A 26489-nucleotide genomic window follows, 5' to 3' on the forward strand; every position below is an offset into this window, starting at 1 on the left:
AAAGGTTTGACCGGAGGCTGTCTATTTTGAAGGCAGCAAAATGGGAACTTTCCACCATCCAGAGAGTTTCGAAAGTATCAACGGTTTACTTTTTCATGCTCCTTTATTTCGATTTTTCTTTTTGTTGCAAGTAAAGAATCGCTTTACTCATCAGCTTAAGAAAATATAGAGGTCAAATGTATGAAAAGTGGGCATAAATCCATACAGATAACACACTGAAATTTTGTGTGAAGTCCCTTTTTGCAGTTCTGGGGCCATGGCCCCGTGGAAGTTGTTGTAGCCTTGGATGCAAGTATTCAGTTCTTTTGAAAATGAAAATGTAAATTCCGCTTTGAGGTTAAATATGCCAGTGCCAAAAATAATTTCCGTAGATGATTACAAGGTACAAGCAATATATTGATGAATCGATAACAGCTTTAATGAAACTATATCAGTTTTCAGCATTATCACCCCCATGATCCAAATTTATCTATATTTTCCCATAGCTATCTACCCAACTATTAAGGAACTGGTATTTGTTAACAGAAAGTTATAAAATATTTTCTCTGGCAATACAAGAGTTAATCGAGGAAGTGCAGTTGTGCCTCTTCATTGGTTACTTGGTAACCAGATGAAAAGACCGGCTAGTGACTAGAGAGAGGCCCGTGACTCACCATTTCTAGGCACAATAATGAAGCTGCTGACAACCAAGCGACTCATTACGCTAAAGTAAAAAAGCCAGAAAAATGACCTTTAAACATTGTGTTTATAAATGGGAAGTGGCACTATACAGCAAAGCAACCTAGGCAACATGTACGGTGAGGCAGAAGGTAAAATTGAAGATGGATATGGACAATAATAATTTTATTGTGATATGTTACTGTCTCTTTATTGAGTTAATGTATGGAAGAGACCTATAAACATCATTACTTTTGCTCAATGGACCATTGATTGGAATAAAAAGGTTACTGGAGGTCTCCGCATTGTTTATACTCTGGTTTGGTAAGCGTGGTAGTGTCTTTTCCTCTAAAAAGCTAAAGAACCTTCTCTCAAATAACAATCACTGAGGAGGCTCCAAAGACGTAGTCTCCAACCAGTGGCATTGCTAGGTGGGTGCGGGGGGTGCAGGCCGCACCTGGGTGACACCCGCCAGAGGGGTGACACCCGTGGGTAGCGGCACCGCTAACACCGTCCGCTGCCCTGTGTCTAGCGTTGCGGCTGTGTTCCTCAGCGGAGCTGAACAAAGCCACCTCCCCCTTCTCTCTGTTTACATTCACAGAGGATGAGGAGCCCAAGCTCGAGAGACACACACTGCTGTGTGTATCTGCTGTTCTGAGGTATGTAAGGGGCATCAATACTGATGGGGCGTTCTGCACTGAGGGAGGGCGTCTGTACTGCAGGGGGGTGTCTGCACTGGGGATGTCTGTACTGCAGGGGGGTGTCTGCACTGGGGATGTCTGCACAGAGGGGGGTGTCTGCACAGAGGGGGGTGTCTGCACAGAGGGGGGTGTCTGTACTGAGGGGGGTGTCTGTACTGAGGGGGGTGTCTGTACTGAGGGGGGTGTCTGTACTGAGGGGGGTGTCTGTACTGAGGGGGGGGGTGTCTGTACTGGGGGGTGTGCACTGGGAGGGGGGTGTCTGCACTGGGGATGTCTGCACCGAGGGGGGGTGTCTGTACTGAGGGGGCTGTATGTACTGCTGGGGGATCTGCACTGAGGGGAGTCTGTAACTAAGGGGGGTCTGCACTTAGGGGGTGTTTCTGTACTGCTGGGGGTGGGTCTGCACTGCGGTGGGTGTGTCTGTACTGATGATGGGGTCTGCACTGAGGTGGGGGTGTCTGTACTGATGGAGGGGTCTGCACTGAGGGGGGAGGTTTATACTGAGGGAGGGGGATCTATATTGATGGATGGTGGTCTGTACTGAGGGAAGGGGATCTATATTGTAGGAGGGGGTCTGTACTAAGGGGGGACTATAGTTGGTGGGGGGGTGACACCATTTTTTTTTCGCACCGGGTGACATCAACCCTAGTGTCTCCAACATCACAGCCCAAACGAACACTACCTTGATCTTCCACACAGATAGCAAGCAATTGAGCTGCAAGTTTGAAAATGACTTGCTAACCTATTGCTAGACTTGTTTTTTGCACAATTAAAACAAGTCCACATTGCATGACTCCAGATCAAATTTCTTTGCAAACATTCTGCAAGTCTGCTGCAAGTTCTGGTTCAGTTATGATGTGCAATAGTCATCTCACCAAAGAGATCACTGTGACTTGCAGAGCTCTTGCTGTAGACTCACCACTGCAACTTTGCTCTTGCTAGAGACTCGCCATGCAAATTTGCTACAAATTGGAAAAGTGTGAGCTAGAATTTGTGCTTCAAGTGCTCTGCAAGTGTACAACTTGCCAAAGTAAACGTGCAGCAAGTTAACAGACTTACAATTTGACACTGCTACAAAATTGTGGAAAGTTATCCTTTGCTATCAGGTAACCAACCAATAGTATACTCTAAAGCCTCGTACACACGGTACGATTGTTGGCCAACCGAGTGTCTGATTTTTGTGCCAGGATCTCGTCTTGTATTCTAACGGTACACAATTGTCGTGCCACAAACACGAACGTAGTGACATACTACAAGGAATTTCAGCTCTTGAGCGCCACCCTTTGGGCCCCTTCTGTTAATTTTGTGTTTGGTGAGCATTGATTCTGTGCATGCATGTGTACTTTTGACTTTTGTGCGATTTGTGTACTGACCATATGAAAATCAGACGTCAAACTACCGTCCACCGAACGTTTACTAGCCTGCCATCCAACATTTGCTGGCCAAAAGTTTAACAATTGTCAAAACTAGCGTACTAATGGTAAGATTTTAGGACAGCAGACTGTCAACAGACAATCCTGTGCCAACAATCGTAACCTGTGTACAAGGCTAAGATTTAAAAGACCCTACTACTATATCTATTACCCTAGATATCAAATGCAAAAATATCCCTTTCAAGGAAGGTTCAAAAGCATGATGTAAATGAGGTGGGAGCTTATCAGTGTAAAACATTGCACAATAACTGAGAATAAAAACCTGATTTTAGCTCAAACCTCCTCATATACAATGCATTACAAAAACTGGTTCAACTCACTGTGTCAATTAGAAAAATACTTTATTGATCAAGTAATGAAAAAATTTGCAAAATAAAAATTGGTACCACATCACACAAGTCTGCTGCAAGTTCTGGTTCAGTTATGTTGTGCAATAGTCATCCTACCACAGGGGTCACTGTGGTTGAATTTTCATGCTTGCAGAGCTCTTGCTGTAGACTCACCACTACAACTTTGCTCTTGCTATTTTTTTTCCAGGAACAAGCATAACATTTGCGTAAATTGCGCAGCGACAGGACTTATTGGTCCATTTTTACTAGCTGTGAGTTTCCTTCTCCCATCAAGCAGACCTTGACACTGCTCACCTCTGAGATGCAAGAGAAACTTTAGTGCCCTCAAATTATTGCTAAGAGTTAATGAAGTTTCCTTCCATTACCTACTATCTATCCAAGTTCTACAAGAAAGCATCAGAAAAAGCATACCCCTGGACTACTTAATGAGCCTGAAGAGTGATTGAACTGTGTGTTGTGCTGAGAGGAAACTACTGGGAAAAGGATCTGGACCAGTGGCCATATCCCAGCGTGGAGGGGGTCTCGTGTCCTCTCTGCCCCTCCCGGCTCTAGGCATCCAATAGGATCGCCTGATGTTTTGGCCAATTGGGAAATGGGTTTCATACCTGCTTCCTGATTGGCCAGGAGGATCAGTGTTGCAACAGTGAATATTAATTCGCTGTTGCAACACACCTGGGTGGGCTCAGGATGCATCCTCAGCATCCCGAGCCCAAGCTATTTTGAAGCCTACTGGAGCCTATGGCTCTAATCAGGTGCTTCAATAAAAAACCCTGGCCGCTGTTTTTATTTTTATTTTTTTTAAACACAATTTAATTATATGTAGCGCCGGCTCCTCAAGAGCACGCGCTGCGTTTTTGAAAGTTAATGTTACACCTGAACTGTAGTTTGGTTTGGGTACAATTGTTCTAAATTTGGACCTCAGCATCAGTCTGACTGGACTACAGGATGTTCAGCCTGGCCACAAGGGGCACCGTCTCTTCTGGCAGGCATGGAACCACAGTCTAGTTGGGTGCTTTAAGTTTACTCTCTCTCTGAGCCCGCCCAGTGGGAGTGTCACTCTTGCTGTGCTTTCTGGGAGAGAGTACTTAAGATGCAGATGTCACGTGGTTCGGAGTTCCGGTCCAGAAGTACGTTCTGACTCCATGGTCCTGGTCCTCCTGACCAGCCCCCAGGAAGGCTATCGGCCTGGGGTGCAGATCCACCCGAGTTTTTGTCTCAGGGCTGGCTAGCCCGAGGCAAGGAAACTAAAGAAGGATTCCAAGGTGGTCCGGTGCCATCTCCGTTAGTTGGAGAGGCCCAGTAACTTCACAGCTATCCAGGGGAGGACTCTTCAGAAGAAGGCCACGTAAGGGTTGGCTTCTTAGCAAGAGCCTGGAGGGGCTGAAGTACCGAAGTGAATCCTGTCTTGTGGGTATCGCCAAGCTGGCTGAAAGATCCAGGTAACCTTCGAGTGTTCCACAAGTTTTAGTTTCCTGAAGTTCTACAACACCGTCTGTGACAGAGATGTATTCCTGTAAGTTCTACAACAACGTCTGTGGCAGAGACTTGTTCCTGAGTAAAGCACCTTGCTGGCTGCTAGGCCTTGTGGAAGAGGGACTATCCAACCTGAGTGAACATCCAGTTGTGAATGGCTATTCTCTGGATCTAGTCAAAGTAAGCAAGTCTTTCATTATTGACTTTGACACTAAGAGTACCTGAACTTCCTTCCTAACCCTCTGATCCTATTTTAAAGAGACTGTTCGTTGTCTAAGTTTTTGCAATAAAAATCCCTTCATGCAGATCTGTGGTCAGTCTCTAGAGTTACTGGGTATCTACCACGGGAAACCCCTAGACACAAATTGAGGAGAAGAAGGTAACGGTAAGCCCAATCAACCCAGCAGCTCCTTCGGGGAATAGTGCTACATAAATGAATAAGAAAAAAAAAATATTTTTTAAAGCACCCCCGTCCCCGCGAGCTCACGCAGCAAACAAAACGCGTACGGAAGTCGCACCCGCATATGTAAACGGTGTTCAAATCACACAGTGAGGTATCGCCGCAATTGTCAGATCGAGAGCAATAATTCTAGCACTAGACCTCTGTAACTCTAACCTGGTAATCGTAAAAAATTTTTTAAAGCATCGCCTAGGGAGATTTTTTTTAGGTACCGTAGTTTGTTGCCATTCCACGAGAGCGTGCAATTATAAAGCGTGACATCTTTCACATTATACATAAAAAAATTGGGCTAACTTTACTGTTTCATTTTTTTAAAATTCATGAAAGCCTCCCTTTTCCCCAAAAGTTGCGTTTAAAACACTGCTGCACAAATACCGTGTGACATAAAATATTGCAACAATTGCCATTTTATTCTGTAGATTCTCTGCCCAAAAATATATATAAAATGTTTGGGGGTTCTAAGTAATTTTCTAGCAAAAAATACGGATTTTAACTTGTAAACACCAAATGTCAGAAATAGGCTTAGTCATGAAAGGGTGAAAGGAGGTAGGATTGTATTGGGAGCGCTGAAGTGTCAGGTGTCACTGTGTGGCAATGGCAAATGGTTTACATAGCTCACGGCATCACTGGTCAGGTATAGGGCCCCTTAGCGGGTCAGGTATAGGGCCCCTTAGCGGAATTTTGCTAAGGGCCCCAGGGAGGTCAGGATCTGTATAGACCCCAAGGAGTCAAATAAGAATATACTAGGCTCTAGTAGACTATCTTTAATCTGAATGTCTGCTTTAATCTGAATGTCTGCTTTAAACTGTATTAATAGCCCTAAAGTTATCTACGCGCTTATTTGTAGTTGACCACCACAGCTCAGCAGCTAGTATGCGGTAGATCACACCAGTGTTTAGCTAATTGGTTCTCCCAGATGCTATCTCTTGAAGCATGCAATTCATCACTCTCACTAAGCAGAGAGGATAGAAGCAATAATATCAGACATTACAAAGAGAACTCACAAATCAAGTACAATTTATAAACATAACTGCACAAACACGTTCATTGTGACAGATGCAAAGACCAGAAAAGATTCCTTTTCCCTGGAACATTTGAGGTCATTCAGAAGATATTAATAAGACAAGGGATGGACTTTGGGATATAAAATAAGGATGGAATTCAAGTTTAAAGGAATATTACAATTTACAAACAATTTCAACAGTTGCATAAAGATTCACTGCAACAAGCTTTCTACAGTGTTCCCAACAGCCTTTTATGATACTGCACTATTCACTCCCTCTAAGGCCGCGTACACACGCGCGGACTGTTCGCCCAACTTTGTCCGTCCAACAGTTTCGGCAAACAGTCCGCTCAAACTTAGCATGGACGGACATGGCCACACACGACGGACGAACAGTTTGCTGAAACCGTGCGCGATGACGTGAACGGCACGTACGACGGGACGAAAAATACGACGTCCTATACACTGCATTATAGCTTTCGGCGTGAAAATCCTTTCTGAGCATGCGCGAGACTTAGTTGGCCGAACAAGCCTACACACGAGCGAACAGTCCGCTGAAACCTTGTTTCAGCGGACAGTTTTTCGGAATTTCCGTAAGACCTTGTTCGTCCAACTGTCCGCTGAAACTGTCCGCTGAAGCCCCACACACGAGCGGACTGTCCGCCCAAACACTGTTCAGCGGACAAGGTTGGGCGAACAGTCCGCGCGTGTGTACGCGGCCTAAGGGGCATATTTTAAAGCAGTGAATGTAACAGGTAAATAATCAGTGTGGTTTAAAGAGGAAGTAAAGCCTTACTAAACATGAAAATAAAAAAAATAAAAATAAGGAGATAGTATCAGGGGTCAAGTCCTGGGGAAAAAAGTGTGGGAATTACCACCCAAGATCCACTCCCCCACCAAAAAAGATACGCTCATATGCACAAACGCTTCAAAAGTGGTATTTTTCATCCAGTTTTCGTATTGTGTGTATGAAGCTTAAAGTGGTTGTAAACCCTTACAACACACTTTGACCTACAGGTAAGCCTAGATTAAGGCTTACCTGTAGGTCCAAGAAATATCTCCTAAACCTACACGGTTTAGGAGATATTTGCCGAAAGACAAGCACCGCTGTCTACGGCGCATGGGCTGTAGATAGCGGCGCGCAGGCGCACTGAGCGCGACACCCGTCAACGGCGATATGCCGCACGTGGCGGCTCCCGTGCGCATGCACGGGAGTGACGTCACACGGCTTCCCCGAATGACAGCGGCGGAGCGGCGAGACCCACCGAGAAGATGGATGCGCCGGACTACACTGCGATGCCTAGTAGTCCATTATGCTTTACCTTTGCAGGGAATGAAAGAGGAAGTAAACCCATCAGGGTTTACTTCCTCTAACTGTTAGTACATAAAAAAAACAATCCTCAACATACATAAATACGGTAATTCTCTGAATAATCAGCATTCATTCAATTGTGCTTCCATGCAAATGTGAACATCATGTTCTGATCTTTATTGGGGAATGTTATTTTGTATATAGAGTGTTTATGTGGTGAGTTTACACTTTTCATTGAACAGAGCTTGGATAACACAGGGTTAAACGGAAAGGTCATAAATTAACTGCACATTATCTGGACAGAATGTTTGGGGAGATAGTAATGTGTTCCTGCTTAGGAGATGTATGTTAGCTTGGGGGGCTGCAAACTCTGCAGGGCTCCAACACACACTTGCTGCTATTCCAACCCTTCACATAAACTTCCCTCCTGGCATTAAACTTTGCTAGGTATTGTGCTCAGCTTACCACCCCAAACTGATGTTCCTCCCTCAGCTCACCTCTCTCCCTGAATTTCCTGTAAGCAGAATAGCTGGGCTCCTCCTCTGGGTTCTCTCATCATATGGCACTGAAGATAGGGATTCAGCGGGACACACAGAGCAAGTATGCAGGGGGGGGGAGAGATGAGGAGACAGAAAATCAGGAGGGGCCGGCGGGGAGGAGCGCATCACGAGAGGTCTGACGACTAAATACAATCTCTTAGCAGCAGGGACCTGATCTACCCGTCAGCTAGCTGTGATTGACCGGTAGATCGAAGCGGAAGCAGTCATGGGGCCCCCTACTGGCAACGCCTGAATGGTCAGGTGTGCGGCATTTACTATTGCGAGCTGTGTCGGCGGCTGCTGGTGTAGCACCTGCCACACAGCTCACATACTTCAAAGTTTTGCAGGACATGGCTGCTGACGGGAACTGAGTTCCTGTTGTGGAAAAAGTACAGAAACTCTGTTCCCATGCGTTCCCACAGGACTTGAGCCCTGGCTAGTATACATAGCATACTAGCTCATTATGAATAACATACCGGAGATGGAAGCCCCCAAAGCGACCCTAGTTGTCCTCGTCCGACGCCACCATTATACCCGAAGTGACTTCCGGGTATCGCGGTTTCGGAGCTGTGACTGGCCAGAGCCACAATGAGGTCATTGACGTCATGCATGATTGCCGTTTAACTGGTCGCTATAGAGTCCTGACCTCAACCCAATAGAACTCCTTTGGGATGAATTAGAGCTGAGACTGCGAGCCAGGTCTTCTCGCCCCAACATCAGTGCCTGACCTCCCAAATGTGCTTCTGGAAGAATGACCAAACATTCTCATAGACACACTCCTAAACATTGTGGACAGCCTTCCCAGAAGAGTTGAAGCCGTTATAGCTGCAAAGGGTGGGCCAAATCAATATTGAACCCTACGGATTAAGACTGGGATGCCATTAAAGTTCATGTGCGTGTAAAGGCAAGCTTCCCAATACTTTTGGTAATATAATGTATCTTTGGATTCCAATAGATATCAGGCACTGATTTTTATTCGTACAGAAACAAGCTTTTAACTATAAAAATTGCTAATGGGGGCAGGTAAATGATTATGACCAGACAATGATCTCAGTAGGAACAACTGGTATTGTAATGTTTTGCATGGTCAATTGTATAACAAAGAGACAAGGGCAAAAAAAACTAAACCACTCAATTCGATTCAATTAAATCCAGGATTGTATCCCATTAAAAAAAACTCAAAACTTACAAAAGCCTTATATAGTCGTAAACCAATCCTATGTGGCAATTATAGATATAAACCGGACAATGGTGCATATCCCAACCACCAAAGGCCACCAAGCCCAAGCCCAAGAATATGACACCATAAGCTTTCTCTACTCTATTCAAAAGAGTAACGAGTTTGGACTGGAGTTGGGCTTTAAAGGTAAAGTATACGTCAACAGAGAAGACTTGGAGTGAAATGTTTTGAAATGGATATCAGGATCATTGGATCTTTGAATAGAACGGCATTGAATCTTTGGATAGAATGTTAATTGCATAAACCAGCAAAGGAAAATGTAGAAACATAGAAGAGTAACGGCACAAAAACTCCAAGTCATCAATCAAGTCTGTGCCCTCATTTTTATATTAACCTTTTTGTCTAAATAGATACCTGATGGAAGTCTGTTCCAAGTGTCCATCACTCTTTTGGTAAAAGATGACTTTCTGAGTATAATACTTTCTAATTGTAATTCAATTCAGCTAGTGATTCGAACACTTGTGCCACTGCAAAGCCAAATAGATGGCGTCACTATTTCTTACTGTTTATCTTGCCGTCTCTCAACTGAACAGTATGGCAGAAGTGTGCGAATCACAATATTGGCTGGACAGAATAAATATTATTATTATTATACAGGATTTATATAATGCCGACAGTTTATGTAGCACTTTACAACCTTAGGGGCAGACAGTACAATTGCAATACAATTTAAAACAGTAGAAATCAGAGAGCCCTGTTCTATTATATATTTATATTATAATATGTGTGTCAGATAGTTTGCCTTTATGTATATCAGTTATGTCTTTATCCAGGAGTTTCACTTGAATAAACATTGACATGACATTTTGTACATATCAAGACTATCAATAGGTTTTATTATTAATCAAGGTTTATTAAAAAGATTAATTTAGAAAATGATAGCTATCAGTTTCCCACACTCAAAATGCTAGCTATATTTTTCATTAACTTTAGATCTAATCAGTGGTAACTAAAAACCTTGCCAATCAGATTTGTTCCATTAGCATGGAAAGTTTCATCATACGAAGCCTTGTAAAACGAATGCCACGTACACACGACTGGACTTTCCGGCAGAATAGGTCAGACGGAATCATTCCGTTGGATAGTCCGATAGTTTTTCTTAAAAAAATTCAGACGGACCTAGAAATAGAACAGGTTTCAAATCTGTCCGACGGACTAAATTCCAGTCAGGAAAATCTGTATGCAGGTCTGACGGACCAAATACGACGCAAGGGCAGCTATTGGCTACTGGCTATTGAACTTCCTTTTCTAGTGCCGTCATATGTCATCACGTTCAAAACAAATGGACTTTCAAATGGTCTTTAGTCCGTTCGTTTGTGGGCAAGTCCGTTCGTTCGGAAGTTCGTCGCAACTCCGGCAGACCTTTTCTGCTGGAAAGTCCGGTAGTGTGTACGAGGCATAATAGTCAATACTGTCATGACCTACTGGCAAAGTGTTTATGTGGAATTTTAGGGCAGGACACAATCTACTTACAATGCATTCTCAAAGACCTAGTGAGAGATCTATCAGATCTGATATTCTCTTTCAGGGTTCTGTGGAACCTTAGGGTTCCTTCACAGGCTGCTAGAGGTTCCTTGAGCTGTAGCTGATTGACCTCTCACCTGATGGTACCTGCAAACTTCCATATCCAATGCCACTTGCAGAGCCAACTGCATGACACCAATGTTTTTTTTTAGCTGTCTGTAAGAGTGGTATTCTGATCACCACTATAAGGGGGCATTGTCCTCTCAGATGCCAAATAATTAATTTTAGCATGGGCTCCCAGGAAAAGAAAATGTTTTAATTGTTCCTCTGGGGTAAGAAGGACATTAGGAAAAGCTGTACTGTAACTAGACATTTAGAAGGGAAATTCCACCCAGGTTAAGACTTTTGTGATCACCAGGTGGAATGCCCCTTGATAATGGTCTTCAAAATGCAACTGACAGTCCTGCTCCATTGATCATCACTCTAGTAATTAATTTTTTTTTGTAGCATAAATGGCAGCATCTGAATATAAACATGTCCAACAAATGTAGGTCTTGTTTTGTGCTTGTCCCCTTACTTACAAATGAACCTGGATTAAAAAAAATAAAATTAAAAATAAGATCAGCCTGACACCACCTGATTACTTGCCTCCCTATGCCGCAGTCAATGAGATCTCCCTACAAACCTAGGCTTGTGTAATCCATCAAAGCTGTACAGGGTTCCCATTTCTACAGCCCCTTCATCAACAATAAAATGCATATTGTTATGGAGATGAGGAGAGGGTGAGGTGTCATGTACACTGGCAGCCCAATGCCTCTAGGATGGCACAGCAATACGTGTCATTGCCAGAAGGTTTGCTGTGTCTCCTAGCACAGTCTCAAGGGCATGGAGAATATGCCTGATACAGGCAGTTACTCTAGGAGAGGAGGACAGGGCCATAGAAGGTAATTTATCAAACAGATTTTGAATTTAAATTGTGTCTATAGGTATTTGTTTTTCTAAAGATTTCTGCCCATCAGCAGGACCGGTATCTGCTCCTTTGTGCAAGGAGGAACAGGATGTGTGCTGCCAGAGCCCTACAAAATGACCTCCAGCAGGCCACTAGTTTGAATGTCTCTGACCAAAAAATCAGGAGCAGACTTCATGAGGGTGGCCCGAGGGCCCAACATCCTCTAGTGGGCCCTTTGCTCACTGCCCAGCACCATGAAGCTCGGTTGGCATTTGCCAGTGAACACCAGAATTGTCTGGTCCACCATTGGCACCCTGTGCTTTTCACAGATGAGAGCAGGTTCACTCTGAGGACGTGTTAGATGTGAAAGAGTCTGGAGAAGCCATGGAAAACGTTATGCTGCCTGTAACATCATTCAGCATGACCGGTTTTGGTGGTGGGTCAGTGATGGTCTGAGGAGGCATATCCATGGAGGGATGCACAGACCTCTACAGACTAGACAATGGCACCCAGACTGCTATTAGGTATCAGGATGAAGCCCTTGGACACATTGTCAGACCCTACACTGGTGCAGTGGGTCCTGGGTTCCTCCTGGTGAACGACAATTCCTGGCCTCATGTGGCAAGAGTATGGAGCCAGTTCCTGGAGGATGAAGTAATTGATACCATTGAATAGACCCCACGCTCATCTGACCTAAATCCAATAGATCATCACTGGGACATTATGTTTCGGTCCATCCGACGCTGCCAGGTTGCACCTCAGTCTGTTCTCAGCTCAGTGATGCCCTGCTCCATATCTGGGAGGAAATACCCAAGGACACCATCTGTCATCTCATTACAAGCATATCAAAACACATACAAGCACGTGGGGGGCCATATAAACTATGGAGTACCATTTTGAGTTGCTGCAATGAAATTGCAGCAAAATGGACTAGCCTGCTGCATATTTTTTTTACTTTGATTTTTAGGGGTGTCTTTGAATTCAGCCCTCTGTAGGATGATAATTTTCATGTCCATCAAACGATGTGGCATCCTTTCGTTTCCAACACATCCAGTCCATATCAGATAAATATATATAAATATATATATATATATATATATATATATATATATATATATATATAGAGAGAGAGAGAGAGAGAGAGAGAGAGATGTATATTATATATATTTATCCAGCATGGTATATTTTTTTTATGGTACTAGAGCAGGAGTCTCAAACTGGTGGCCCTCTAGCTGTTGCGAAACTACAAGTCCCATCATGCCTCTGCCTATGGGAGTCATGCTTGTAACTTTCAGCCTTGCAATGCCTCATGGGACTTGTAGTTTCAAAACAGCTGGAGGGCCACCATTTTGAGATCCCTGGACTAGAGGTACCGTGCTGCTTGAAGAAACGGCCATGAACGGAAGATGAACTGCTATTGCTCTTGGTATTTGTCTCTTCTACTACTGTTTATTGTATATTCAGCCAAAAATCAACGTATGTGTTTAAAAAACTGAAATAAGCTCTAAAATGCATCATAGCCAGATTTACCAAGATGACTAGCCAAGGAATCAAACAATTTTGCTTTGATTTCTCAGTGGACTTGAGCATTGCTTTTCCATCTCTGAATTATGACCATATTTTTATTTGACTAAAAAGGTCCTTTATCAAATGCCTATGGGTATTTGTTTTTCTAAAGACGTCTGCCCTGATAAGAATATAGATTTTCTCCTATCTTACCTATTCAGTGCATAAACGCATACTGATGATACAAGTACTGTTACCAGCTGATTATGCAAATTCTGATCAAGGAAACAAGAACACACGGAGGTCACAGCAGAATGCATTCAATTAGAACGCCAAGCAAAACATTTTTTCCAGTTTTAGAATGAGATCAAGTGTTAGAACCATTTTTTTTTGTAACATTGTTCCAGGACATGATGAAAAGTATTCAATAGGGATAATAAAAAGTTGTCTTATGCCGCGTACACATGACCGGACTTTACAGCAGAAAAGGTCCGACGGTCTTCCCAACAGAATTTCAACGGAATACCGACGGACTTCAGAACAAACGGACTTGCTCAGACATGAACGTTCGAAAGTCCGTTCGAAAGTTCGTTCGAAAGTCCGTTCGAAAGTCCGTTCGAAAGTCCGTTCGAAAGTCCGTTCGAAAGTCCGTTCGAAAGTCCGTTCGAAAGTCCGTTTGTTTTGAACGTGATGACGTAAGACGGGACTAGAAAAGTAAGTTCAATAGCCAGTAGCCAATAGCTTCCCTTGCGTCGTATTTGGTCTGTCGCACCAGCATACGGATGAACGGTTTTCCTGATTTGAGGAATTGAGTCCGTCTGAAAGATTTGAAACATGTTCTATTTATAGGTCCGTCGGAATTATTTTAAGACGATCGGAATGTTTGACGGACTGATTCCGTCGGCTCTAGTCATGTGTACGCGGCATTAGTCACACATTTAAACTCCATAAAACAATGAAAACTAATATAAATCATTCAAAAGTCGAGTTGTTCATAAGCTAGCACATTTTAGAATGAACACTTGTGTAAATATTCATACAAACATATATATGAACATTTTCAGTTCATTCGAAGACTTGACAAATGTCTTTTGAACGTATTTCAAAATCTCCTTTGCTCCTAACATTTGATTTTGGAACAAACTACCTCGCATGAAATGGCCCTGAAGAAAAGGACTCTACATAGGTCCAGAAACACGTTGGGTTTAACATTGAAGGATTTGCATTTATATTTGATATACGATTCTGCTCTTGTCTTTTATGCAGTTATTGATGGTGATGTATGCACCACATATTTTATATTAGTACATTTCTATATATTTTTTTCTAAAAAATTGCTGACCAGTTGCCTTTAAAGTCCCTTAGTATTTCCTTGGGGGGGGGGGGGGGGAGGTACTTCATATATAATATTGTCTACATTGGGATGTTGGCAACCTATGGGTCTTCTCGGTTGGATCTCTATAAACTAATTTTGGAATGAAGGTAATTAATCAAAAGAAAACCATATTCATCATTAGAAATTTGTTCGAAAAAAAATTCTGTTGTCAAATAAATGACCTCACTAGCATTTAGAAAATCAAACAATGGCCAGCTTAAGTCTACGCATCTAAAGGTATAGCAATTAAAGACTATCAAGGAAAACTCTACTTTTGCTAAAGACTTGTTAATTTTTTAATTTAATGATGCTCAAAAATTACATTTCCATTTGATTCTGAAGATGGAGTATACAAAAAAAAAAGAAAACCAAAATGACACTTTCCTGTATTAGGACAGCCTAGAGGTGTTTTTTCTATCGCTAGTGTATGGCAGACCTCCCCAGAAGGCTGCATTCACATGGGTGTTTCGCCATAGTCTACTGATTCATACTGCAGGGATTTAAAGCTGTGTGCACATAGCAGCGGCTGCTGAGCCCATACATTGTAAGGACAGGCTAATGGTGGCCGCAGCTATTCAAGGCTGTTTGCACAGCCAGCAATCACCTGCACACTTTGCGTTTGGTGGCTGCTGCTATCTGCATGCGACTCTCAATCTTAGCAGAAGGAATCAGGCCCATATTCTGTGTGTGGGCATTGTGTTTATGTGGCTTGAGTTGCCAGGTGCCGGCCACCCCTATCTGAGTATGGGGGTGCGTGTAGTGGTGGCATGGACATAGTCACATGTCTCAATTTGACAGTTGCATGGCCCCAAAAGCGCAGAGTCTGTGTTTGGAGCCACTCACCTGCACCCACACTCTTGTCAAATTAAGACAAGGAGCTGTGTCCATGCAGCCGTTGCGCCTACACTTAGGCCTGGTTCGCACTTTTGCGGGTTTGTAGTCCGCATTTGCTCGGGCATGGCAGCCTATTCATTTAAAAGGGTTGCCATGCCCATGTGTTTCCCACAGAAAAAAACATATATCATTTTAGAAATGCAGCGGCTGGGAAATCACATGGTGCTTTTGCACCATGCGATTTTTGCCTGCAGTTCCCGCACCCACAAACGTGATGCGGTTTGAGATACGTGGGCAAGGAATGCCACCCCAGTGTATTTTTAAACAGCAGCACATTTTAACTGCAGGCGGTTACAGGTGCAGGAATCACTGCCATTCCCGCACCCACAACCACCCACAATAGTGTGAACCTGAACCAAACCTAACATGGGTGGCCTGAATGCAGTAGACATGTGCCAGAGCCTATAGAAACGTATACACACGCTCCCACCACCATCACTGTTTATTTTCTGTTGATGTAAATAAAGTTTCTCAACTTACAGCAGAATTTGGAGTGTATCTCAGAAACCGAACAACTTTGGCGTCTGAAGCCGGGCAGGCTAAAGCCATATATCGATTGCGAAAGGTCCCATAGATTTTCAGGTGAAATCCTGGCTTGCTTGAAGTATCCTTTCCACCACTGGCAACGTCGATTCCATAGGCTGACAGATCAAAATGTAGATTGTGGGCTCGGATCTCTGGCGTTGGCACCTGTGTTGATAAAAGTCAAGCATAACAGATTTAATTTAAACTTCAAATACTTAAAATTTTTTGCTATTCGGCTCTGTAAACAAAGTCAGCAAATCAGTTAAAGTTAGCCTGGTAAACATATGCAAAAGTTAGTATTTACCTTTGCAAAAGAAAGAAGAAAAAATTTTTTTTATTTTTTTATTTTAAGGCATTGTCAAAGCATGGTAGATAAAAGACAATATAAAACTTAAAGCGTTTATATATTTTTTTTAGAATACATTATATATATATATATATATATATATATATATATATATATATATATATATATATACATTTCCTTTACAAATATGTCATACTTACTTGCTGAATGGTTTTGCACAGAGCAGCAGTGATCCTCTTTTCTCAGGCCCCCCCCACCTTGCCGAGTGCCCTCAGAGCAATCTGCTTGCACTGGAGGCACTTATGCGTGCTCGCTCCCGAGCCATCTCTCTGTATCCATAAAACACAAGGAGAATGGCTCAGCCCAGACCCCTCTTCCGCCTCACTTCCTGCGATTTACAGCAGCGGAAGCTAACGGCTCTACCATTAGATGAAATACATTAAATTACCTGCACCGTGTGAAAGATGATGTTTAAAACCAAAAGTAGTAAGTGGTTTTAAAGTGGTTGTAAACCCACTTTTTGGACTTCTACCTATAGGTATACAAGCCCATTATGCTTTTCATTTTCAGGCTTTGCAGCAAGCAAAAAAGGAAGAAAACCCCCCCAGGGTTTACTTCCTCTTTAAACAGCTTACTCACTATTTAGCTTAAACACAATAAAATAAACATTCCCCAGCTGCTACCTCCTGCTCTCTCAGTGCTGCTTCCCTGAACTTCCAGTCTTCACAGGAGGCAACTAAGAGTGGACAGTGCGGCCTGGAGTCAGTCTGTTAGATTAGAAAAATGGCGGGGGGGGGGGAGTAGGTAAGTAACTTGCCACCCTAGGCTACAGGGCTGGGGGCTTCTTTTGATGCACACAGTGCAGGGAGACATGGCTCTAGTCTCTGCATGCAAGGATAACTCCATAAGATGTTGCAAGAAAAAAGCCACCTTGAAACATGAAATCTGGGGTTATGATCAAAGTTATCATCAAATCACAACCTGTGTGTCTGACCTTCACATATCCAAACTATATACCAACCCCTTATGATCATTTTTAATATCGGATTGCTATCTAAAAATCCTGAATGTTTTCAGGAAGACAAAACTTATTTTTTCATTTTGGATAGCGTAAGGGAGTGTTAAAATCCCTGTCAATTTTTTCTTTTTTTTCCTATCTGTGTCTTATTGCCGGAGGATTCCCCTCCACTTCCTGTCCCATAGCCACAACAGGAAGTGAGAAGAAATCACTCCAAAGTGAGTGAGTACTGTTCAGATGACCATTTAATATTTGTGATTTTTTTTTTCACCTTCACTTTCGGTGACCCAGATGGCAATAAAAACCTGAGCAGTGTTCCAATCCCTTACCACTCTATGGAAAACACAAAAAATATTTGTCTTCAGTTATACTATAAGGGCTCATTCACTTGTGTGGCAGCCCTTACCACCCCCCTGATAAAATAATTCATGGTAGACAACTTTTTGAAGATGTTTGACAGGCGGCAAGGAGGTTATACGTTACCTGCTCACTAACTTTTTTTTGGTTTGTTTTTTACTCATACAAATGCTCCGAAACCATACTTTCAGGCTCAGTTTTTTCAGCTGTCAGGGGGATTTCCTCACTGACAGCTGAAATGTAGAAAAAAAAAAGCCGGCAATTATCCATTAAGTAGTGGGGCACTGGGGTTCCCCTGTTGACAGCTGAAGTGTAAACCAAAGGCAATTGGAGCTGTCAAAAAAAACAAAAAACAGCTGTACAGTGTTTATCAACAACATTGCTCAGCTGAAAGATAAAAAGAAACATTGTTTCTTTTTGTATCTTATTGTTTTTCTTCATCTACAGATCAAAAGAGATGAACTTCGATCTGTAGATGAAGTCAGTCTCAATCTGTCAAGAATAAAAAAAAAACTTTTTAATGAAATGTTCCTCTGTTTATTACGTAATTTATTCCAATCAGCTTTAATTAACTCCTTATTATCCTCCATTTAATTATTATTTTTTCCTGCTGATTTTTTGTTTACCTCTATATTATAAAATATTAATAATTAAAACTTTTTTATTTACTTTGTTTATTAATATTTTTACAACTTTAACATATTTTCACATTGAAAACACGTTTCACATTGAAAAAAAGAGTATCGGTACTCGTTAAAAAAAAAAAAAAAAAAAAAAGGTATCAGTGCATCCCTAATTCCAGTCAAGACTAGTGACCAAATATCTTCCTGAAATCTCTCTAAAATGCAGACCAGTAGGTAGTAAACTACAATCATTGCATTCAAGACTGCAAATTCCCAGGGTCAAGAACTAACGGTAAAGAAAATTATAATAAAAAATATAATTTTAAGTATTTATTATTGTAAGAGAAGGGGATCACCAGTCATCCCATACTCTATTGCACTTTTTGGGACAACCCCTATGTTCGAAGATAAGCTTTTCATATGGTAATATTTGGTTAACCAGTTGTATCCATTTGCATACAGAAGGGAGAGTATATTGAATCCATTTATGTGCTATGGCTTTACCAGCTCAAAGGAGTCTTTCCAGTAACATAAGCATGAATCAAAAAAGGGCCTTAAGTGCAAAGATGTTGGCCGAACAAAGTCCCTAATACTGTAATTTTTGCAAACACACAATGGGCCCCTGGAATTTGTGAGTAATGCCAAGAAAATGTTAATACCAAATTTACATAAAAAGTACAAAGTTTATTCCAAATGCAAGATTAAAATAGACATAGTAAATAATACATGTCATAATATAAAAGTAGGATATATTTAAGTATAAGTAAATATATGTTGGTTAAGCATAAATAGCATTGTAGAGGTAGACAAATGAAGGCATAACAGGATGATATCTAGACACGTTTAGTGAAACAAAGGTCACTTTTTCAGGAGACAATCACAACCAACATATCTGTACAGAGACTATGTCATAATAATAATAATAATAAACAACAACAACAACAACAAATATATATATCATGAAACTATGAGCCCAAAAAGAGTGGAAAGCACAATGTCCATATGGTATACTTCCATAGCATATAACAGTTTTAAATGAAAAGAGGGTTAGAGACAGGGAAGGGCTAAGATCAAGTGTAGTATCTGTTCTTAGTTGCCAGTAGAGGCACTGTGCTACTCTTATAGAGAGGAGGGCTATGCAAATCCAATGATGTAATTGGTGCTTGGAAAGATGGTTTTTCAGTAGGGATTATGTCGAGCCCCCCGACAGACAGGGCAGGACTTAGGGTGCTGGGGGCCCCTGGGCTTGAGTCACTTTCGGGCCCTACCTTCTATATTAATTTGTCGCCATCTGGTGCTGTAACAATATAATCGATCCAATCGTTATTTGAAGTGCCAAGCTACTTTTAAAAGGTGACTGGTACCATAGACAGCGTAAAATGCTAAAAAAAAGTAATAATCGATTACCGATTGAAGCTTGAAAAGCTTTTTTCCAATAAATAAATAATGATGAAAAAAGTTCAAAGTGATCAAGTGTTTATTGCAATGCACAAATGTCTTGGTCAGAATGAGAACATAAAACACTTATTTACCTGGAAAAAATATTGAAAAACTTGAATCAACTACCTTGTAAGGTTGCAATCATAACAAATCAATTGCAAGAATATAACAAAATAACATTGAACTTATATGTGGCACTGGGGACAGATGGCACTGAGGACAGGTGGCACTTATACATGGCAGTGGCACTGGGGACAGATGGCACTGATGACAGATGGCACTTATATGTGGCACTGGGGACAGGTGGCATTGGGGAAAGATGGCACTTATACGTGGCACTGGGGACAGGTGGCACTGATGAAAGATGGCACTTATACGTGGCACTGGGGACAGATGGCACTGATGACAGATGGCACTTATACGTGGCACTGGGGACAGGTGGCACTGATGACGGATGGCACTTATATGTGGCACTGGGGACAGGTGGCATTGGGGACAGATGGCACTTATATGTGGCACTGGGGACAGGTGGCATTGGGGACAGATGGCACTGATGACAGATGGCACTTATATGTGGCACTGGGGACAGGTGGCACTGGGGACAGGTGGCACTGATGAAAGATGGCACTTATACGTGGCACTGGGGACAGGTGGCACTGATGACAGATGGCACTTATACGTGGCACTGGGGACAGGTGGCACTGATGACAGATGGCACTAAGTACAGATGGCACTTATACGTGGCACTGGGGACAGGTGGCACTGGGGACAGATGGCACTGGGGACAGGTGGCACTGGGGACAGATGGGACAGATGGCACTGGGGACAGGTGGCACTTATACATGGCAGTGGCACTGGGGACAGGTGGCACTGATGACAGATGGCACTAAGTACAGATGGCACTTATATGTGGCACTGGGGACAGGTGGCACTGGGGACAGATGGCACTGGGGACAGGTGGGACAGATGGCACTGGGGACAGGTGGCACTTATACATGGCAGTGGCACTGGGGACAGGTGGCACTGATGACAGATGGCACTAAGTACAGATGGCACTTATATGTGGCACTGGGGACAGGTGGCACTGGGGACAGATGGCACTGGGGACAGATGGGATAGATGGCACTGGGGACAGGTGGCACTGGGGACAGATGGGACAGATGGCACTGGGGACAGGTGGCACTTATACATGGCAGTGGCACTGGGGACAGGTGGCACTGATGACAGATGGCACTAAGTACAGATGGCACTTATATGTGGCACTGGGGACAGGTGGCACTGGGGACAGATGGCACTGGGGACAGGTGGCACTGATGACAGGTGGCACTGATGACAGATGGCACTAAGTACAGATGGCACTTATATGTGGCACTGGGGACAGGTGGCACTGGGGACAGATGGCACTGGGGACAGATGGGACAGGTGGCACTGGGGACAGATGGGACAGGTGGCACTGGGGACAGATGGGACAGGTGGCACTGGGGACAGCACTTTACACTGTTTTTTTTTATTCTTTTTACTCACAGTGAAATGCACGTCGCTCTCCCTCCTCACAGGCTGTCTCTGTGAGGGGGAGAGCCGGCGATGAGAGATGATCTCATGATATCATCTCTCATTGCCATTGGACACTCAGATCAGTGCTAAATGGCCGCTGTGATTGGCCATTTAGCATGATCTGTGATTGGCTGTTTGGCTGTGTCCAAGGGACACTGCCGAGTCGACACAGTACTTCCCCGATGCGCGCCCGCGGCACGCATCAGGGGAAGTAAACGAGAGGAGGACGTCCAGGGACGTTATAGCGCGGACGCCTCGTGTATGGGCTGGCGGGGCTCGCTGGGCCCCCTATTGGACGGGGCCCATGGGCTTGAGCCCCGTCAAGCCCTATTGAAAGTCCGGCCCTGCCGACAGATACTGGGGGCCGACCACTGGTCGAGTCTGAAGCCATCCGGAAGGATGCTCCTGGTGAGAATGGGTGCTGCATCAGGTCTGCGTGTATGCGCAACGTCCCAAAGGTCCTAGGTGACCTAGATTCCTAGGTGACGGGCTGCACTAGTGGTGGAAAACTTATTTGGATTTCGTTTGTGAACACTTCTTTGCTGGATTATTTCACCCATGAACGTTTTTTGCGTTTGATACACGTGTTTTTTGCTTATGGATTGATTATATTAACACATATGGACTTTTATGATTTTTTTTTGATTACTTGATTATTTAGAAGACACTTGTATAATCACGGTTTTTATTCATAATCACTTGCATTATTAGTCTATCACCCAGCGCTGCACTTTTTGTCTACTTATAATAATATTATTCTGGATATCACTAGAAAAAAAGCGCCTTTCAAAATGAATTTGCAATGATTCCATAAGTATTACCAGCAAAGCCACTTCATTATTATCCCATTAAGGCTGGGTTCACACCGCTGCGGCAGTGAGAACCGGATGTGATTCGCACCGCACTGCAGTGCAAATCACATCCGATCTCTGTGCGATGCGAGTTCAGCCATACAGATAATATGGCTGAATTCGCAATGCACCCGCCGCAAACTCGCACGGGACCCTTTTTTTGGTCCACAGCAGAATCGGATCGCATGGGTGTTCACACCATGCGATCCGATTCCTGTCCGAGTTTGCAGATCGCACTGCGATATGCGGACTGATCTGGGGGTGTCATTAACATTTCACTGACACTCCCAGCAGTCCGCACAGGGCAGTGTGAACTGCCAGCGGGAGGCATGCGATGCGGGAAAACGCTGCGGATTTGCGGCGTTCCCGCATCGCTCCGGTGTGAACCCAGCCTAAAGAAGAAGAGAATTGTGCGCTGCATTTCCAGATTTCATAATTTGCCACGTCACGAATGTGAATTCTCCATTACGAGCGCTAGTTTACAAGATCGACCGCTTCTGGCTTGTCCTTGCTTCCAAGCAGGCGTGGCTGTACTTTGGACTTTTGTCCGACAGACTTGTGTACACACGATCGGAAAATCTGATAACACACATTTGGCCTCCGAAAATTTGAAAGCCTGCCACCCAACATTTGTCCGTGGAAAATCCAACAAAAATTGTCAGATGGAGCGTACAAACGGTCGGATTTTTCGCCAACAGGCTGTCATCACACAATTCCCGTTGGAAAATTGTGTGTATGAGGTTGAGCCTCAAAAAAAAAAAAAACCCTGCCTGTTTCTTTCAACATACTTCTGACATATTTTGGCCATTGTTCCTCATCTAGGACACCCAATAAGCATACCTCTGGGATATGGTACATGGCAGAGGGACAGATAATATAGTAGAAAGAATATTAGTTGGTTACATACCTGCTGCCAATATCTGGCAACAACAGTGCATAGCCAGATGACATGTGCAAAAGTCACATCACGTACAATTCAGGGCAAGTATTCGGTGCATGTTGTGAAGCCTAACCAGGGTTAAGTAGGATTGGTGTAACATCTAAAGTTGTCTACGTTTATTGTTAATTGCCGAGGATACATGCAAGTGAGAGGAACATCTTTCATCCCAATCCTCACCTGAGAGGTTGGGAATAAGTTGTTCCCATTTTAAAGGTATCGCCAATGGGGTTTTATTAAGCATAGCATACAACAAATGGGAGCATACATCAGAGATAGGACCCTTAGGTCCTTGAGACGGCAATATGCCTATCAGGGGGGAATTAGAAAAACAAGTAGTGGAAGCACCAACCCGAGTCTGCAAAGCATGTCTTAGACCCCTTTCACACTGCGTTAGCACTAAAGCGCTGCTTGTTTTAGTGGTGCTTTAGCACTGTTTAAGCTCCGCTTTTCAGCCGCTGGCGGGGTGCTTTTAACTACCGCTAGCGACCGAAGAAAGGATTAAATAAAGCCTGTGTTGCGGTGCTTCCAAAGCATTTTTTTTCCAAACGCTTCGGAAGCACTGCCCATTCATTGCAATGGGAGAGGCGATTTGAGAGCGTTGTATAAAGCGATCCTAAACCGACCCAAAATGCTGCTTGCGGGACTTTTTTATAACATCCTCTCCAGTGTGAAAGCACTCAGGCTTTTACATTCAGGCGGGATGGGAGGTGGTTTTCAGGCGCCATTTCTAGGGCCTGAAAACTGCCTCGGCGTGAAAGGGCTCTAAATCACTGATTGATTTGAGCCCTTAAATGCTGCACCAACTCCCTGCAATTGCTGGCATTCACCATAGACTTGCATGGGTTGCATTCATCGGCAAAAACGCACATGCTGTTTAATCTGTTTGGGGGTCATGCCATGTGTACACCCCTGAGTGACTGCATACCTGTATTCTGGTGGGCGGTCTGGGACCTCTGATCGCACATGTGAATAAATCCTCATTTATATAATTATATATATATATATATATATATATATATATATATATATATATATATATATATATATATATATATACATATATACATATATACATATATATATATATATATATATATATATACACACACACACACACACATATATAGTGGGTGTGTATATATATATATATACATACACACACACACACACACACTATATATATATATATATATATATATATATATATATATATATATATATATATATATATATATATATATATATATATATATATATATATATATATATATATATATATAGAAAGGCCAGTATGGTGGCCTGAAATTATGGGAGGAGCCCGGTGGAGTATATAACCAGCCCGTTCGCCTGTCTTCCTCGTCGGTTCCGGTGCGCGATATCTGATACGTCAGACATCAAGTGCCGACTATCCAGACCAGATGCAGTGAGCCTGTTCGTGAGTTCCCGCGTTATTCGTTCCGTCTTGACAACTCGTCTTCCCGTACATCAGCGTCCGTGGGTTTCGCCGTCGGAGTATCGTCGTACCCATCGAATTTGTCGTTTCACGTTGGGCCGGCTGTCGCAGGTTTGGCTTCGGCATCCCCTTTTCAATTATGTATTTCGATGTACCATCAACATTCCCTGTACTCTCGACCCGCTCGCTTCTTTTAAATCGAATGTTTTACTGTGGCCCTCGTACGCATGTCACTATTTTCTATTTTCGATGTAGTTGTTATCACTTTTCGACACGTTCGATTACGCCACGTCAGGCGATTCATTCGCAGGTACGGCATTCGAAACCATTCGTCTGCCCGAGCATTTCTATTAGTATCGGTCGAATCGTTCGACTCACAGCCGACTGCTTGTTACGACAAGGCAAGCAGTCCACACGTTTTGCTTTGTCTGCTCCAGTTCGAATATATGTCTCTTCATTCATGCAGTTATGTTATGTATCTTATTTTATCTCATGTCAAATCATTTCACTCCCAGTCATTTCTACCGTTTCAAATCATTTCTGTCACTAGTCGCGCTCCGGCGCGAATCTTGTCGCACCTCTGGTGCACCGATTCGCTTTGAAGTGCCCCAGGGTTCGGCCTCATTTCTGTACATGCTCCAGAGACTGAATCACTCGCAGGTTTACGCACTGATTCTCGTCTCTGTCATGGCATACCATTTCTGTCACTTATTACGCTCCAAATTCGAATCCTGTCACATTCCTCTATGCACCGATTCGTCCTGGTGTGCCCAGCGGCTACGCCTCATTTCGGTACATGCTCCAGAGACGGATTCTTTGTAACCTACAGTCCAGTCGTTGAATCCTGTCTCTGTCATGGGACATCATTTCTGTCACTTATTACACTCCAATTCAAATCCTGTCGCATTTTTATGCACCGATTCGTTCTGGTGTGCCCAGCTGCTACGCCTCATTTCAGTACATGCTCCAGAGACGGGTTCTTTATTGCTACCATCAGTCCAGTCGTTGAATCTTGTCTCTGTCATGGGATATCATTTCTGTCACTTATTACGCTCCGATTCGAATCCTGTTGCGTTTATTTATGCTCCGATTCGTCCCGGTGTGCCCAGCTGCTACGCCTCATTTCAGTACATGCTCCAGAGACGGATTCTTTGTTGTAACCATCAGTCCAGTCGTTGAATCTTGTCTCTGTCATGGCATATCATTTCTGTCACTTATTACGCGCCAATTCGAATCCTGTCGCATTCCTTATGCACCGATTCGTTCTGGTGTGCCCAGCTGCTACGCCTCATTTCAGTACATGCTCCAAAGACAGGATTCATCTGTTTGGTTCAAAGGCTCGTCCTCTGATTCTTGTCTTTGTCATGGGTTTTTCATTTCATTTCACCTATCACGTTCCGGTACGAATAGTCACATCGGTGTACCAAATTCGTCTCGGCGTGCCCCAGGAATGGCCTCATTTCAGTACATGCTCCAGAATCCGTTTCGTGCTCGGTCGCAAGTTGTGGCATGGCGATCCGGATCTCTGTCATGGCAGGTTCTCTCATTTCACTGTCACATACCGCTTCCCGGCTTGGGTCCAGTTGATTCTTCAATGTTTGGATGCCTGCCGGGGGGCCTTGCTCCTCGGCCTCATTTCATTATAGATTGCCTTCAAAAGGGAAACACAGCTTCGTTTAGGCGTGTCTCGCTGTTTTCTCCACATACAAACGGAGACTTCGTGCAATCGTTGCAAACACACATCCAAGCGTAGACTTCTTGCAATCGTTGCAAGCACGCATCCAGACATAGACTTCTCGCAATCGTTACAAGCACGCATTCGTGCATAGATCTCTCGCACTTATTACTAGCACGCATTCGAGCATAGACCTCTTGCAATCGTTGCAAGCACGCATTCGGGCATAGACCTCTTGCAATCGCTGCAAGCACGCATTCGAGCATAGACCTCTCGCGGTCATTACAAGCACGCATTCGAGCATAGACCTCTTGCTATCGTTGCAAGCACGCAGTCGAGCATAGACCTTTTGCATTCATTACAAGCACGCATTCGGGCATAGACCTCTTG

General features: G+C 43.5%; 1 protein-coding gene across 3 annotated transcripts in view; it reads right to left on the bottom strand.

Moving 5' to 3' along the window:
• Window positions 1-26489, bottom strand: part of LOC143930285 (uncharacterized) — a 190138-nt gene that overhangs the window by 20272 nt on the left and 143377 nt on the right. For all 3 annotated transcript variants that reach the window (XM_077454471.1, XM_077454460.1, XM_077454481.1), the window contains one exon: window positions 15837-16046. In XM_077454471.1, coding sequence (XP_077310597.1) covers window positions 15837-16046 — 210 coding nt within the window. The remainder of the gene's footprint in view (window positions 1-15836; window positions 16047-26489) is intronic.

Source organism: Lithobates pipiens, unplaced genomic scaffold (genome assembly GCF_037356315.1).
Source record: "Lithobates pipiens isolate NorthernLeopardFrog02 unplaced genomic scaffold, aLitPip1_a1.2 Scaffold_10, whole genome shotgun sequence".
Taxonomy (NCBI): domain Eukaryota; kingdom Metazoa; phylum Chordata; class Amphibia; order Anura; family Ranidae; genus Lithobates; species Lithobates pipiens.